This window comes from Littorina saxatilis, linkage group LG16, assembly GCF_037325665.1.
Source record: "Littorina saxatilis isolate snail1 linkage group LG16, US_GU_Lsax_2.0, whole genome shotgun sequence".
NCBI lineage: Eukaryota > Metazoa > Mollusca > Gastropoda > Littorinimorpha > Littorinidae > Littorina > Littorina saxatilis.
In genome coordinates, this window is record NC_090260.1 from 51074259 (window position 1) to 51092673 (window position 18415).

The 18415-nt window shown below is 43.2% G+C and overlaps 1 protein-coding gene across 3 annotated transcripts in view; it reads left to right on the forward strand.

Moving 5' to 3' along the window:
- The window catches only part of LOC138951192 (uncharacterized), a 521013-nt gene that overhangs the window by 176620 nt on the left and 325978 nt on the right, over positions 1 to 18415 (forward strand). The window contains exons 2-5 of one of the 3 annotated variants that reach the window (XM_070322840.1): positions 140 to 206; positions 12208 to 12330; positions 14843 to 14977; positions 15383 to 16015. The exons of 1 other annotated variant lie outside the window; for it this stretch is intronic. In XM_070322840.1, coding sequence (XP_070178941.1) covers positions 159 to 206; positions 12208 to 12330; positions 14843 to 14977; positions 15383 to 16015 — 939 coding nt within the window. In that variant the 5' untranslated portion in view covers positions 140 to 158. The remainder of the gene's footprint in view (positions 1 to 139; positions 207 to 12207; positions 12331 to 14842; positions 14978 to 15382; positions 16016 to 18415) is intronic. One more of the 3 variants, XM_070322838.1, reaches the window with a different exon arrangement.

Here is an 18415-nt window from a genome sequence, read left to right on the forward strand (position 1 = left end):
TATACTTCTTAGTTGTAACATGACGGAGCAACACACGTTTGGAACAGTTACAGTCCTCTTTGGAAAGAACTTTTTCAGGAACCATTGCTGAATGAACAACACTGGCAGACATCATTAGTTTGACTCATTGGTGTTTCAGGCAACACAGGGCGAGTACAATGGGGAACAAGCAGGGACGTAGCGAGGCTTCAAAGAAACAACGCCAGGTAGGCCGCTGTCACGGTGCTGCGCTGTCCATTCCATTCTGTTGTCCGTCGTGCTTTGTTGTGTTTGTGCGTTGTCCATCGTGTTGTATTGTCTATTGCATTAGAGAGTCCAGAGCATTGTAGTTTGTAAAGCAATATGTTGTGCATTACATTGTATTATCCGTCGGGTTATAATGTCTATTATTATATATCGTATTGTCCATAGCATTGAATCGTAAGATGTCCCCAGCATTGTGTTGTCCATAACATTGTATTTTGTAAAGCATTATGTTGTGCATTACATTGTATTATTCATCAGGTATATCGTCCATTATATTGTATTGTCCATAGCATTGTATTGTCCATAGCATTGTACTGTCCATAACATTGTACTGTCCATAGCATTGTACTGTCCATAGCATTGTACTGTCCACAGCATTGTGTTGTTCATAGCATTGTATTGTCCATAGCATTGTATTGTCCATGATATTGTAGTTTCCATAGCATTGTACTGTCCATAGCATTGTATTGTCCATAGCATTGTGTTGTTCATAGCATTGTGTTGTTCATAGCAATGTATTGTCCATAACATTGTACTGTCCATAGCATTGTGTTGTTCATAGCATTGTACTGTCCATGATATTGTAGTTTCCATAGCATTGTACTGTCCATAGCATTGTATTGTCCATAGCATTGTGTTGTCCATAGTATTGTGTTGTCCATAGCATTGTACTGTCCATATCATTGTGTTGTCCATAGCATTGTACTGTCCATAGCATTGTACTGTCCATAGCATCGTATTGTCCATAGCATTGTATTGTCCATAGCATTGTGTTGTTCATAGCATTGTACTGTCCATAGCATTGTACTGTCCATAGCATTGTGTTGTTCATAGCATTGTATTGTCCATAGCATTGTATTGTCCATAGTATGTTATTGTCCATAGTATTGTACTGTCCATAGCATTGTATTGTCCATAGCATTGTACTGTCCATAGCATTGTACTGTCCATAGCATTGTATTGTCCATAGTATTGTATTGTCCATAGCATTGTACTGTCCATAGCATTGTATTGTCCATAGCATTGTACTGTCCATAGCATTGTGTTGTCCATAGCATTGTGTTGTCCATAGCATTGTACTGTTCATAGTATTGCACTGTCCATGGCATTGTACTGTCCATAGCATTGTATTGTCCATAGCATTGTATTGTCCATAGTATTGTGTTGTTCATAGCATTGTGTTGTCCATAGCATTGTATTGTCCATAGCATTGTGTTTTCCAAAGCATTGTATTGTCCATAGCATTGTATTGTCCATAGCATTGTATTGTCCATAGCATTGTATTGTCCATAGCATTGTATTGTCCATAGCATTGTGTTTTCCATAGCATTGTATTGTCAAAAGTGTTGTGTTTTTCATTGCATTGTGTTGTCCATAGCAGTGTGTTGATAATAGCATTGTGTTGTCCGTGTAGTCCATATAGCATTGTGTTGTCCATAGTATTGTGTTGTCCATAGCATGGTGTTTTCCATAGCATTGTGTTTTTCATAGCATTGTGTTGTCCATAGCATTGTGTTGTCCATAGCATTGTGTTGTCCATATAGCATTGTGTTGTCCATAGTATTGTGTTGTCCATAGCATTGTGTTTTCCATAGCATTGTGTTGTCCATAGCATTGTGTTGTCCATAGCATTGTGTTTTTCATAGCATTGTGTTGTCCATAGCATTGTGTTTTTCACAGCATTGTATTGTCCATAGCATTGTGTTGTCCATAGTATTGTGTTGTCCATAGCATTGTGTTTTCCATAGCATTGTGTTGTTCATAGCATTGTGTTTTCCATGGTATTGTAGTGTCCATAGCATTGTGTTGTTTATATAGCATTGTGTTGTCCATATAGCATTGTGTTGTCCATAGCATTGTGTTGTCCATAGCATTGTGTTGTCCATATAGCATTGTGTTGTCCATAGCATTGTGTTGTCCATAGCATTGTGTTGTCCATATAGCATTGTGTTGTCCATAGTATTGTGTTGTCCATAGCATTGTATTGTCCATAGCATTGTATTGTCCTTAGCATTGTACTGCCCATAGCTCATAGTGTTGTTCATGGTATTGTTGTCCATAGCATTGTATTGTCCATGGTATTGTATTGTTCATAGCATTGTGTTGTCCATGGTATTGTATTGTCCATAGTATTGTATTGTCCATAGCATTGTACTGTCCATAAGGGCCCAGATCTACCTAGAGATAGATAAAAAAAAATCACTTTTTTGCTTTTGTATTAACAAAGAACATTTTTATGCAGGTAAATGAGTCTATTTTCATCCCCAATTGAAAATATGTGTCTAATTATAACCGATGCAGAGATGTTCGATGTCAAAGATGACTGGTGTCATATACCAAACCCCCAAAATGTGCCGATTTATTTTTTGGGGGGTCTGTTCAATACTCTTTATCCAGTGAAAAACAAAGCACTCCCTGTTGCAATTCGCTACAATCAGTCTCCCTGTCTTCTCAAGGATTACTTCCCTTTTGCAAATGGCTGCTTCCACGATGTGGTAAACAGGGACATTATTGCTTGAAAAGTTTGTTTCTGAGCTTCGTCAACAACCTGTTTCGTCATGAGTGATAGGAAAAGAAGTGGGGGAAAACGGAAACGGCGAGGATTTCCTGGAAACCAGTACACGACATATCAACAAGGTCTCTGCAGTGTGAGAGTAGAAAGTGCGGCAGCGGGTAACCAAAGTATAGGTATGTTACAAAGTGCGGCAGCAAGTAACCACAGTATAGGTATGTTACAAAGTGCGGCAGGTAACCACAGTATAGGTATGTTACAAAGTGTGGCAGGTAACCACAGTATAGGTATGTTACAAAGTGCGGCATCGGGTAACCTCAGTATAGGTATGTTACAAAGTGCGGCAGCGGGTAACCACAGTATAGGTATGTTACAAAGTGCGGCAGCGGGTAACCACAGTATAGGTATGTTACAAAGTGCGGCAGGTAACCACAGTATAGGTATGTTACAAAGTGCGGCAGCGGGTAACCACAGTATAGGTATGTTACAAATTGCGGCTTCGGGTAACCACAGTATAGGTATGTTACAAAGTGCGGCAGCGGGTAACCACAGTATAGGTATGTTACAAAGTGCGGCAGGTAACCACAGTATAGGTATGGTACAAAGTGCGGCAGCGGGTAACCACAGTATAGGTATGTTACAAAGTGCGGCAGGTAACCACAGTATAGGTATGTTACAAAGTGCGGCAGCGGGTAACCACAGTATAGGTATGTGACAAAGTGCGGCAGCGGGTAACCACAGAATAGGTATGTTACACAGTGCGGCAGCGGGTAACCACAGTATAGGTATGTTACAAAGTACGGCAGGTAACCACAGTATAGCCTATAGGTATGTTACAAAGTGCAGCAGCGGGTAACCACAGTATAGGTATGTTACAAAGTGCGGCAGCAGGTAACCACAGTATAGGTATGTTACAAAGTGTGGCAGCGGGTAACCACAGTATAGGTATGTTACAAAGTGCGGCAGCAGGTAACCACAGTATAGGTATGTTACAAAGTGCGGCAGGTAACCACAGTATAGGTATGTTACAAAGTGCGGCAGCGGGTAACCACAGTATAGGTATGTTACAAAGTGCGGCAGCGGGTAACCACAGTATAGGTATGTTACAATGTGCGGCAGGTAACCACAGTATAGGTATGTTACAAAGTGCGGCAGCAGGTAACCACAGTATAGGTATGTTACAAAGTGCGGCAGCGGGTAACCACAGTATAGGTATGTGACAAAGTGCGGCAGGTAACCACAGTATAGGTATGTTACAAAGTGCGGCAGCGGGTAACCACAGTATAGGTATGTTACAAAGTGCGGCATGTAACCACAGTATAGGTATGTTACAAAGTGCGGCAGCGGGTAACCACAGTATAGGTATGGTACAAAGTGTGGCAGGTAACCACAGTATAGGTATGTTACAAAGTGCGGCAGCGGGTAACCACAGTATAGGTATGTTACAAAGTGCGGCAGGTAACCACAGTATAGGTATGTTACAAAGTGCGGCAGCGGGTAACCACAGAATAGGTATGTTACACAGTGCGGCAGCGGGTAACCACAGTATAGGTATGTTACAAAGTACGGCAGGTAACCACAGTATAGCCTATAGGTATGTTACAAAGTGCAGCAGCGGGTAACCACAGTATATGTATGTTACAAAGTGCAGCAGGTAACCACAGTATAGGTATGGTACAAAGTGCGGCAGCGGGTAACCACAGTATAGGTATGTTACAAAGTGTGGCAGCAGGTAACCACAGTATAGGTATGTTACAAAGTGTGGCAGGTAACCACAGTATAGGTATGTTACAAAGTGCGGCAGCAGGTAACCACAGTATAGGTATGATACAAAGTGCGGCAGGTAACCACAGTATAGGTATGTTACAAAGTGCGGCAGCGGGTAACCACAGTATAGGTATGTTACAAAGTGCGGCAGGTAACCAAGTATAGGTATGTTACAAAGTGCGGCAGGTAACCAAGTATAGGTATGTTACAAAGTGCGGCAGGTAACCAAGTATAGGTATGTTACAAAGTGCGGCAGGTAACCAAGTATAGATATGTTACAAAGTGCGGCAGGTAACCAAGTATAGGTATGTTACAAAGTGCGGCAGGTAACCAAGTATAGGTATGTTACAAAGTGCGGCAGGTAACCAAGTATAGGTATGTTACAAAGTGCGGCAGGTAACCAATTATAGGTATGTTACAAAGTGCGGCAGCGGGTAACCACAGTATAGGTATGTTACAAAGTGCGGCAGGTAACCACAGTATAGGTATGTTACAAAGTGCGGCAGTGGGTAACCACAGTATAGGTATGTTACAAAGTGCGGCAGTGGGTAACCACAGTATAGGTATGTTACAAAGTGCGGCAGTGGGTAACCACAGTATAGGTATGTTACAAAGTGCGGCAGTGGGTAACCACAGTATAGGTATGTTACAAAGTGCGACAGGTAACCACAGTATAGGTATGTTACAAAGTGCGGCAGTGGGTAACCACAGTATAGGTATGTTACAAAGTGCGACAGGTAACCACAGTATAGGTATGTTACAAAGTGCGGCAGCGGGTAACCACAATATAGGTATGTTACAAAGTGCGGCAGGTAACCACAGTATAGGTATGTTGCAAAGTGCGGCAGGTAACCACAGTATAGGTATGTTACAAAGTGCGGCAGCGGGTAACCACAGTATAGGTATGTTACAAAGTGTGGCAGCAGGTAACCACAGTATAGGTATGTTACAAAGTGCGGCAGCCGGTAACCACAGTATAGGTATGTTACAAAGTGCGGCAGCGGGTAACCACAGTATAGGTATGTTACAAAGTGCAGCAGCGGGTAACCACAGTATAGGTATGTTACAAAGTGCGGCAGCGGGTAACCCCAGTATAGGTATGTTACAAAGTGCGGCAGGTAACCACAGTATAGGTATGTTACAAAGTGCGGCAGCGGGTAACCACAGTGTAGGTATGTTACAAAGTGCGGCAGCGGGTAACCAGAATATAGGTATGTAACAAAGTGCGGCAGGTAACCACAGTATAGGTATGTTACAAAGTGCGGCAGCGGGTAACCACAGTATAGGTATGTTACACAGTGCGGCAGCGGGTAACCACAGTATATGTATGTTACAAAGTGCGGCAGCGGGTAACCACAGTATAGGTATGTTACAAAGTGCGGCAGGTAACCACAGTATAGGTATGTTACAAAGTGCGGCAGGTAACCACAGTATAGGTATGTTACAAAGTGCGGCAGCGGGTAACCACAGTATAGGTATGTTACAAAGTGCGGCAGCGGGTAACCACAGTATAGGTATGTTACAAAGTGCGGCAGGTAACCACAGTATAGGTATGTTACAAAGTGCGGCAGCGGGTAACCACAGTATAGGTATGTTACAAAGTGCGGCAGGTAACCACAGTATAGGTATGTTACAAAGTGCGGCAGGTAACCACAGTATAGGTATGTTACAAAGTGCGGCAGGTAACCACAGTATAGGTATGTTACAAAGTGCGGCAGGTAACCACAGTATAGGTATGTTACAAAGTGCGGCAGCGGGTAACCACAGTATAGGTATGTTACAAAGTGCGGCAGGTAACCACAGTATAGGTATGTTACAAAGTGCGGCAGCGGGTAACCACAGTATAGGTATGTTACAATGTGCGGCAGGTAACCACAGTATAGGTATGTTACAAAGTGCGGCAGCGGGTAACCACAGTATAGGTATGTTACAAAGTGCGGCAGCGGGTAACCACAGTATAGGTATGTTACAAAGTGCGGCAGGTAACCACAGTATAGGTATGTTACAAAGTGCGGCAGCGGGTAACCACAGTATAGGTATGTTACAAAGTGCGGCAGCGGGTAACCACAGTATAGGTATGTTACAAAGTGTGGCAGTGGGTAACCACAGTATAGGTATGTCACAAAGTGCGGCAGCGGGTAACCACAATATAGGTATGTTACAAAGTGTGGCAGCCGGTAACCACAGTATAGGTATGTTACAAAGTGTGGCAGCGGGTAACCACAGTATAGGTATGTTACAAAGTGCGGCAGGTAACCACAGTATATATGTATGTTACAAAGTACGGCAGGTAACCACAGTATATGTATGTTACAAAGTGCGGCAGCAGGTAACCACAGTATAGGTATGTTACAAAGTGCGGCAGGTAACCACAGTATAGGTATGTTACAAAGTGCGGCAGCGGGTAACCACAGTATAGGTATGTTACAAAGTGCGGCAGCAGGTAACCACAGTATAGGTATGATACAAAGTGCGGCAGGTAACCACAGTATAGGTATGTTACAAAGTGCGGCAGCAGGTAACCACAGTAGTGACACTCACACTGACATGGAAAATGTGGTGGAATCTTCGACTGTGCAAAAAGGTAAACAAACACCGACCACGCCCACCTGTAGTTCTGCCATGAAGATTTATAAGATGTATGATATGTTAGAAAGTGATGGTGATTCTCCAGAAGACAGTACTATCTCGGTGTCCAAATTTCATCCGACCTAAAGTGGTCACCACATGTGCCGACCACCAGCAACAGAGCATCATCAACTCTTGGATTCCTCCGCCGAAATCTGCGGAACTGCCCACAGACCTGCGGACGCACAGCATACATTGCCCTGGTACGATGAACCCTAGAGTATGCTGCAGTTGTGTGGGATCCCCACCTGAAGCAAGACATTGAACGACTAGAGCGCGTACAACACAGAGCAGCCAGGTTCATCACCAAGGACTATAAGTCTAGAGAGCCTGGCTCTGTCACCAAGATGCTAAAGGACCTCGAGCTCACGTCACTCCAAGAACGACGGCGCCAACATAGACTTACAACACTGTTCAAAATATCCACAGGGCAGATACCAGCACTCCCCCCCCCCCCGAAAACTTCCTCACCCCTGCAAAACAGACCCGCAGGAGGGTGAAGCCAACACAGTTTAGCGACTACAGTTCCAACAATGTGATCGAGAGGCAGGCCATCAACAACTCTAAAGGCCTAACCATACCACACTGCCGAACTGAACTGTTCAGACACTCATTTTTGTAAAGACAGCCCAGGAGTGGAACCATCTAAGCGAGGAGGTGATAGGCTGCACATCAGCAAAAGCCTTTTCTACTGCTGTAGGAAACCTCCCTCCTCCTCTTTTTAGGCCGCTGCGCCCACCAGTCCCGTCGCATATATATAGTCAACTTGGCTCCTGCGACGTACCATACCAGAACCAGAACCAGAACCAGTACTGACTCTGAATATGATAGTCATGAAACTCCAAGTGATGATGAAGAGGAAACAGAAACAATCCAACATTGACATGGATATCGTCTGATTGATTTGGACATTTTGAACAGCAACATTGACATGGATATCGTCTGATTGATTTGGACATTTTGAACAGCAACATTGACATGGATATCGTCTGATTGATTTGGACATTTTGAACAGCAACATTGACATGGATATCGTCTGATTGATTTGGACATTTTGAACAGCAACATTGACATGGATATCGTCTGATTGATTTGGACATTTTGAACAGCAACATTGACATGGATATCGTCTGATTGATTTGGACATTTTGAACAGCAACATTGACATGGATATCGTCTGATTGATTTGGACATTTTGAACAGCAACATTGACATGGATATCGTCTGATTGATTTGGACATTTTGAACAGCAACATTGACATGGATATCGTATGATTGATTTGGACATTTTGAACAGCAACATTGACATGGATATCGTCTGATTGATTTGGACATTTTGAACAGCAACATTGACATGGATATCGTCTGATTGATTTGGACATTTTGAACAGCAACATTGACATGGATATCGTCTGATTGATTTGGACATTTTGAACAGCAACATTGACATGGATATCGTCTGATTGATTTGGACATTTTGAACAGCAACATTTGTGCAACGTTCGTGTACTTTCTGTCACAGTGACGTGAAGTTGTTTGAAATAGAAAGAAAAGGATTGGCAAGCAAGCTTGTTTTCATGTGTTCCAACAAAGAACAGGCCTTCCCTTCATGCCCAGTGATTCCACAAGGAAATGTTAGTGTATATTCAGTAAACCGCCGCTCTGCTTTTGCAATGAGATGCATTGGAGGCGACCATTCAGAGCTCAGCACATTTTGTGGGGTCATGAACCTACCTAAACCTGTGAGTACATCTTCATTCCACAAAATCAATCAGACAATGAAGAAGGCTGCTTTTCATGTAAAACAACAAAGTATGGGTGATGCTGCGGTCATCGAACACTGCCTTGCAGAAGATATAGGGGTTGTTCGAAACATAGAAATTTCAGTCGACGGTACCTACATGACCAGGGGGCACTCATCCAACGTTGGCGTCTCCACAGCTATTGGGTTGAAAACCGGCAAATCGTTGGACACAGGGACGGAAAGTAAGTCGTGTAAATCATGTGAAAACCGGCAAAGTGTTGGACACAGGGACGGAGAGTAAGCTGTGTAAATCATGTAAAAACCGGCAAAGTGTTGGACACAGGGACGGAGATTAAGCCGTGTAAATCATGTGAAAACCGGCAAAGTGTTGGACACAGGGACGGAGAGTAAGCCGTGTAAATCATGTGAAAACCGGCAAAGTGTTGGACACAGGGACGGAGAGTAAGCTGTGTAAATCATGTGAAAACCGGCAAAGTGTTGGACACAGGGACGGAGAGTAAGCCGTGTAAATCATGTGAAAACCGGCAAAGTGTTGGACACAGGGACGGAGAGTAAGCCGTGTAAATCATGTGAAAACCGGCAAAGTGTTGGACACAGGGACGGAGATTAAGCCGTGTAAATCATGTGAAAACCGGCAAAGTGTTGGACACAGGGACGGAGAGTAAGCCGTGTAAATCATGTGAAAACCGGCAAAGTGTTGGACACAGGGACGGAGATTAAGCCGTGTAAATCATGTGAAAACCGGCAAAGTGTTGGACACAGGGACGGAGAGTAAGCTGTGTAAATCATGTGAAAACCGGCAAAGTGTTGGACACAGGGACGGAGAGTAAGCCGTGTAAATCATGTGAAAACCGGCAAAGTGTTGGACACAGGGACGGAGAGTAAGCCGTGTAAATCATGTGAAAACCGGCAAAGTGTTGGACACAGGGACGGAGAGTAAGCCGTGTAAATCATGTGAAAACCGGCAAAGTGTTGGACACAGGGACGGAGATTAAGCCGTGTAAATCATGTGAAAACCGGCAAAGTGTTGGACACAGGGACGGAGAGTAAGCCGTGTAAATCATGTGAAAACCGGCAAAGTGTTGGACACAGGGACGGAGATTAAGCCGTGTAAATCATGTGAAAACCGGCAAAGTGTTGGACACAGGGACGGAGAGTAAGCTGTGTAAATCATGTGAAAACCGGCAAAGTGTTGGACACAGGGACGGAGAGTAAGCCGTGTAAATCATGTGAAAACCGGCAAAGTGTTGGACACAGGGACGGAGAGTAAGCCGTGTAAATCATGTGAATACTGGGAAAAAGAAGACCACACTAGCGACAAGTATCGGAAGTGGGTGGTTCGTCATGCAGGAAAGTGCACGCTGACGCACCAGGGTTCATCTGGGTCCAATGAGGGGGATATAACAACAGCCATGTTTTCTCGTTCTGTTGAACAACATAACTTAAGGTACACCAGCTTCATTGGAGATGGAGACACAAACAGTTTCAAGAAGGTGTTTGATTCAAAACCCTACGGCAACATTGATGTGCAAAAACTGGAATGCGTCGGGCATGTCCAGGAGCGCATGGGAAAGCGACTGGGAAAGCGACTGCCTGACCTGAAGAATGCCAAAGGCCGAAAATTGTCTGACGGGAAAACCATTGGAGGGAGAGGGAGACTCACTGATTCAGAAATTAGCAAAATACAGGCCTACTATGGTAATGCGATAAGAGGAAACACAAACAATCTTGTCGGCATCAGAGCTGCAGTATGGGCTATTTTTTCCACAAGTTGTCAACTGACGAGAAGCCATGTCACAACTTCTGCCTACAAGAGTGGTGTGACTACAAACAAGCGGAGGCTGCAGGAACTCTACCAACATTCACTCACACGAGAAACCTGCCAGTTGTGGTGATGGAGGAAATGAGACCAATTTTCAAAGACTTAGCTAAGACAGAACTGTTGAAAAGATGCGAGCACGGGTACACCCAAAATGCGAATGAAAGCGTGAACAACTTAGTTTGGAAGTACTGTCCAAAGGTGAAACACCATGGACTAACAACTGTAGAAACAGTTGTGGCAGTTGCTGTGTGTATCTCCAACGATGGCTGCAACAGACTGGGTGAAATTCTGCAAGCTATGGACATTCAGTCTGGAGAGTTCGCAGCTACTTTCTTCTCGCACAAAGATACTTTCCGGGTTGTGACCGCACAACGAGAGGCCAAGATGGCAACAAAAGAAGAAAGAAAAAGGAGAAGGTTGAGAAGACTGGGTAGAGACGAGCAACAGGCAGAAGAAGAGGGGTTCCCTTATGAGGCTGGTGGTCACTGACTCAGTACTGTAAGTTTAGTTTTCATTTTTGCATGCACGATTTTCTCCAAAAAATGACATAGTTTGAAGTTTGTGGTGTCCCCATTTTTGTATTTTTCAAGCTATGGTGATCAAATTTGGCATGAACATTGCATAAAAGTAGTGCTATGGTATGAATCAAATCATCTTTAGTCTAACCAGTGGTCAGCAAAAAATATTTTTTTAAAGTTGGTATTTTTGATTTTTTTTAGTACAAAATTTGGTAACATGGTGATTATGAACCGCTGCATCAATGCCTTTTCTTTTGGTACATACCATAGCAACACACTCACTAAATGATTGAACCAAAGGACAGGTCTGAGACTTGTCAAATGTATGAAAAAGTCACCATCAAAGTTGCGTGTTTTCCACCTTTTTCAAAATGTCATTGTTTTGTAAAAAAAAAAAATTTCTAACACAACATATTAATTTTATGTTAGTTTTATATTTTTGTGTCATAACTTAGGCATTAAGCTACCTGATGGCCACATTTCAGCAAGTTTGAGTGAAGGAAACTGAAACTACAAAATTAAGAAACAATACACCCATCGCTAGGTAGAACTGGGCCCCTTAAGCTTAATTGGTTTACGTGTCACCGGCTGTTCAGTTTTATTATTTAGGTTTTAGTGAAGTTATTTCATAATTTCTTACAGCTAATTGTAATTAGGCTCCAGTGCCTTACCCCACAATGGTCATCCGTCTCTCTCTCTCTCTCTCTCTCTCTCTCTCTCTCTCTCTCTCTCTCTCTCTCTCTCTCTCTCTCTCTCTCTCTCTCTCTGTTAGGGTTTATTACAAAGCAGAAACTACATGGTGTTTGCACAAAATATTGTTTTGGAGACGTCTCTGTAGAAATTATTATGAGGCCTGTCAGTTTGCTGTCTAAGTGCTCTGAGCACTGTAGACATAGAGCCCGTACACAGTTCTCACAACAACAGAGGTCACTCCCATTGTACTCTCCAGGCGTGCTGCCAGTGCAACAGACGATCCCGGTGCACCAGGGAAGGGGGGTGTGACTGCCGTGCGAACTGCAACCCTTGTACCAATTGTGCTGCTGAACGCTGTACGAATCGCGCCGTTGATCTGGTATGTCTTGGGTAGCTAGCTGTGCATTCTCTCTCTGTGTCTCTGTCTCTGTCTGTCTCTGTCTGTCTGTCTCTGTCTGTCTGTCTCTCTCTCTCTCTCTCTCTCTCTCTCTCTCTCTCTCTCTCTCTCTCTCTCTCTCTCTCTCTCTCTTCTCTTTAAACTCACGCACACACACTCTCTCTCTCTCCTCATATCTCTCTCAGTCGCTCTCTCTCTCTCTCTCTCTCTCTCTCTCTCTCTCTCTCTCTCTCTCTCTCTCTCTCTCTCTCTCTCTCTCTCTCTCTCTCTCTCTCTCTCTCTCTCTCTCTCTCTCTCTAATAGTTTAAAGGATATTAAGATTTGTAACAAGATTTGACGAAAGAAGCGTTACAAGACATGCGGTTTTTAAAACCGTCTCCAATTTCACCGTGATTGCCACAGGCACATTAAATAAACAAACATTAACCAGCCAACCAACCCATCTCTGTCTGTCTATCTCTGTCTGTCTATCTCTGCCTGTCTATCTCTGTCTGTCTCTCTCTGTCTGTCTATCTGTCTGTCTATCTCTGTCTGTCTATCTCTGTCTGTCTATCTCTGTCTGTCTATCTCTGTCTGTCTATCTGTCTGTCTATCTGTCTGTCTATCTCTGTCTGTCTATCTGTCTGTCTATCTCTGTCTGTCTATCTCTGTCTGTCTGTGTATGTCTATCTCTGTCTGTCTATCTCTGTCTGTCTATCTGTCTGTCTATCTCTGTCTGTCTATCTCTGTCTGTCTATCTCTGTCTGTCTATCTCTGTCTGTCTATCTGTCTGTCTATCTGTCTGTCTATCTCTGTCTGTCTATCTCTGTCTGTCTATCTCTGTCTGTCTATCTCTGTCTGTCTATCTGTCTGTCTATCTGTCTGTCTATCTCTGTCTGTCTATATGTCTGTCTATCTCTGTCTGTCTATCTCTCTCTGTCTATCTCTGTCTGTCTATCTCTGTCTGTCTATCTATCTGTCTATCTGTCTGTCTATCTCTGTCTGTCTATCTGTCTGTCTATCTCTGTCTGTCTATCTGTCTGTCTATCTCTGTCTGTCTATCTCTGTCTGTCTATATCTGTCTGTCTATCTCTGTCTGTCTATCTCTGTCTGTCTATCTCTGTCTGTCTATCTCTGTCTGTCTATCTCTGTCTGTCTATCTCTGTCTGTCTATATCTGTCTGTCTATCTCTGTCTGTCTATCTCTGTCTGTCTATCTCTGTCTGTCTATATCTGTCTGTCTATCTCTGTCTGTCTATCTCTGTCTGTCTATCTCTGTCTCTCCTGCCCACCACCCCCCTCCTCCCTCCCCCCCCCCCCTCAGCTCCTACACGGCCGATCTAATCTGTCAATGTGCTTGGGGTCGTACACAAGCATTGTCCGTTTCAGTGTCGATACATGCAAATAGACTGAACATTCCTCATTGATGACGATCGCAACAGCCAAGTTGATGGTTGAGTGTTTGGGACCCCGCCACCTGCTTGATAAAGAGAAGAGATGTTTCGATCTCCCGGGTCACTTTATTTGCATACCTGTTTGCACCCCCCCTTCCCCCATTTTGTGGCACAAAACCAGGTAAAAATGGTAAAGATCCTGAAATCCATGTCGGGGAATTATAGAAACATGAAAATACCAAGCATGCATCCCACGACACAGAGTAGAGTATAATTATATGGCCGACGGAACATACGGCCAAGCACATACAATCCTCTTCGTGCCAAACCATGGGTGTACAGTGGCGTTTTGGTCCACAAACACACAGGACAATAAAATAATGTTTGAACATTTTTTCTGAGTACCATGTGAGGAAACACGTTTACATACTATTGCATGACAATAAGGTGAGTCACACTATCTAAAACAACGCTATGACAGAAGTGACTGTAATATCATGCACACCACTCATAATTATGAACATCGCTATGACAGAAGTGACGATAATATCATGCAAACCACTCATAATTATGAACAGCGCTATGACAGAAGTGACTGTAATATGGAAACCACACATTATGAACAACGCTATGACAGAAGTGACGGTCATATCATGGAAACCACTCATACTTATGAACAGCGCTATGACAGAAGTGACGGTCATATCATGGAAACCACACATATGAACAACGCTATGACAGAAGTGACGGTCATATCATGGAAACCACACATATGAACAGCGCTATGACGGAAGTGACGGTAATATCATGCAAACCACACATATGAACAGTGCTATAACAGAAATGACAGTAATATCATGATCATTACATATATGAACAGTGCTATGACAGAAGTGACAGTAATATCATGATCATTACATACATGAACAGTGCTATGACAGAAATGACAGTAATATCATGATCATTACATATATGAACAGTGCTATGACAGAAATGACGGTAATATCATGATCATTACATATATGAACAGTGCTATGACAGAAATGACAGTAATATCATGATCATTACATATATGAACAGTGCTATGACAGAAGTGACGGTTATATCATGCACATCACACAGGGACCGGCTGTGGAATGTGCTCCGCCGTGCAGTACCTCTGGGTCACCGGGGAACCAGGCTGCCTCTCCTGCCCCGCCCTTGATGGCAAGATCACAGGAATCAGAGGACCAAGTGTTAAGGTTGTCAGACCATGAGGTAAATTCATCTCAGAAAAAACCCACCCACCGAAACCTCATATTTTAAGACTTGAAGTTATGTTTCAAATGAATATGGTGCATTATCATTAGTTTTACTCTTCTTGTTGTTGTTGTTGTTGCTGTTGCTGCTGCTTCTGTTGTTGTTGTTGTTGTTGTTGTTGTTGTTGTTGTTGTTGTTGTTGTTGTTGTTTTCCTTGTTTTTGTTTTTCATTTTGAATTTACATCATAGAGCAACTTTTTTTTAAACAATTATCTGCTGTGTTCTAGGCAAATATTGTGTGAACCACCAACCAGACATAAGTCCCTATTTGGTGTCTGTATTTGCACTGTCATCATAGTTGACGTAGGTTGTGAATGGTACTAGAAGTGAGCAGACAGTACATCATCATGTCTTTGATTCCAGAGAGAGTTTCTCAACGCCTGGTTCCCTCACCTTGAGAGCGAATCATACATAATCCCCCCGGCTCACATTGACACTGTGCATGAGAGAATGGTATATGACGGAGAAGGTGAGAGAATCCAGGTACTGAAAACACAGCAACAAATAGACATAGATGAGAGTAGAGAGGTCATGGACACTGTCCGCATAGACAGAGTGCTGAAAAATGTCCACAACTGCATGCATCAGATAAAGGACAAAGCCGCGAGGGGGAAAGAATTTATGGTAATTCTGACCCAAGCTAAGATTGGTGTATATGGTGCTGATACCCAAAGCATCTATACTGGTGCAGCCGCCAGGAACATGAACAGCGTCAAGGCAGAGCCGTTGAACCTGAAGGAGGACTTCGTTGACCTCCTCGTCATACATCGCGAGCGTGGGATAATGATGGCGGCAATCATACCTCAGACAGAAGACGACCCCCTTGCAGTTCAAGAAGAACTAAAGAAGGCCGCTGCGTACCTGAAGCAAGCCAGAGATGTTGTGAGGCGCTCTGTTCTGGGTGACCTGGTCACACAACCAGCCCTCCACCAGGCCATTGTCCTGCCCGACACAACGAGACGCTGTCTGGAGGAGGTGCTGGAAAACATGAGCGATGTAAGTTAACACTTGACCTACACTCGCTCACACACGCAAAAACAGACGCACGCAGGAGAGAAGTAGAGAGAGAGAGAGAGAGAGAGAGAGAGAGAGAGAGAGAGAGAGAGAGAGAGAGAGAGAGAGAGAGAGAGAGAGAGAGAGGGAGAGAAGTAGAGAGAAAGAGAGAGAGAGAGAGAGAGAGAGAGAGAGAGAGCTTTGTTCACCAACGTAAAGTAAGGGCTAGTTCATAGCGCTATGCTCTTAGTCCACACACTGTGTGCAGTGTCCGTCCGTATGTCCGAACAAACTTGATGTTAAAATTATCTCTGATGATTTTGAAGCTAGACCTTTGAACATTTGCAGAATTCTGGTGTTTAATTATCCCGATTTGATTGACCTTCGTCAAATGTTGGGGTCACAGCAGGGTCATGTTCGATTCATAAAAAAAATGTAACGTTGACCTTATCTCAGTTTTTGTTTAAGCTAGAGCTTTGAAGCTTTGAACACTGCACCGCCGACATCACCCTAGTTCGATTGACACTCGTAAAATGTTGGGGTCACAACGGGGTCATGCTCATCAACTTTTTAAGTTGAGTTTCTTTCAGATATTAAGGAAACAAAGCCTCCATATTTCCCACAATTGTAGGTGTGGTTGTTTTTTTATCAGCAGACATGACCAAAATGTAGCTTGTTTCGTAAATGTTCACAGTAATAGCACGGACATGTTTGCTGGACAAGATGATCACCACTGGCACTGAACATATCTGGAATATTACAGGTCACACTTTTGATCAAGTTTTTTGTCGATTATTCTGATGCCAACGTTTCTCTTGAACATTTAATTTATGAAGCTGAAAGAGGAATTTTATATTGTTTTGTTTTTTATTGGGGTAAAGTCTTAAATGTGGGTTAGCTCACAGAGGTTATGAACAAACAGTCTTTTAAAACAAAAAGGGTCTTATTGGGGGAGGTCGAGCATAAAACGGGGTGGTTGTATAAGAAGGGAGGGACTCTTGTGGGAGGGGTGGTGGCGGGAGTTTTCCATGGGGGAGGGGGGGTCCTAAAAGGTGGGGGGGGGGGGGGGGTTACATTGTTGTGTGACAAGACGAAGACGAGTCAAATGAGCATTTGCTTTTTATTTTTCACTGGAGCTCTAAGAACAGTGACCCGGAATAGTAGACATCATTTTTTGTCGCGAAAACGACGTCACTATTACTTTACGTAGCCTAATGCGCGTCACCACAAACGGGAAACTATTTTCCGAAAAGATGGTTTGCTTTTGTCCAGAAAGTTGTCTTTTAGGCTGGTAAACACTAAAGGCAGGTTTCACGGTAATCAGACTCTTTGATGTGTGTAAACTTTGCCTTCAAATTACTTGCTTACTGTGTTGATTTTCATCATTTTTTCTGCTTGGCATGAGTAAGTATGGTATTTGCAATACAAAAAAATAAATAAAAGCTAAAATGTTTGTGTTTGAGCAATTATTTGAGCGCGTTTTTCGAAGCGAACGTGTGAATCCTGACAGACACCATTTCCTTCTGTCACATGACCCCATCTCAAAGTGTGATTCAACAGACACAAAAATAACACACAAAACTTATGATAATGGGGTTATTAATTCAATTAATACACAAGGTTAGTCTCTGACTAGAGAAAATAGAGAAACAATATCAAATGGGAGCATAAAACCGTTTCTGGAAAAATTTTCAATCACCACCGAAAGTGTCTGTCAGTAAAAAAAACACGTGCTTTGTTTGCAAAGCAAAGCCTAATTTTACACATCGCGTGCTTTTGTCTGTTATTCTTGCTTGTGAACATCATTTTATTGATGTTCTTCACTGGAAAGCAGGTGTATCATCAACAGTATCACAAAATCGCAAAGAATGAACATTTTTGTTGTGATCCGACCGGTGTCTGTAGACTGAATCACACGTTCGGCAAACTTCGTTTTTAACGGAAATAACCGAGCCTTTAATCGGAAACGACGTTTCAACCGCTTCATATCGTCTGCAGGAAGAAAAAGAGGAATGCGATACCCAGTGAGTAAAACATTTAATCGTTTTTAGTGCCTTTTGATCAAGTTTTGTTGCGTCTGTCAGCAACGTTCGTCAACCCAACGTTCGGCACAGCGACGCACGCATACGGATTTGCAGCGTTTGCATTCGGAAAGTGAGGGATTTGTGAGTTCGTTTGCATAATTTCAATCGCTAGTAGGTTTTCCCTTCGTCTCCCATTCTTGTGTGTACATGTTATTGACATTTCATTGTGTAAATTGAAAGTTTGTGAGTAACAGTAGTAAAATCTGTCGAACGTTGGCAACGCTGACAGACGGAAATATCGAACGTTGCCTTCAATGACAGACTGGCTTGGCGATCGTACTTTCGATTCGTAGGAACACAATATATAGAGACAACAATG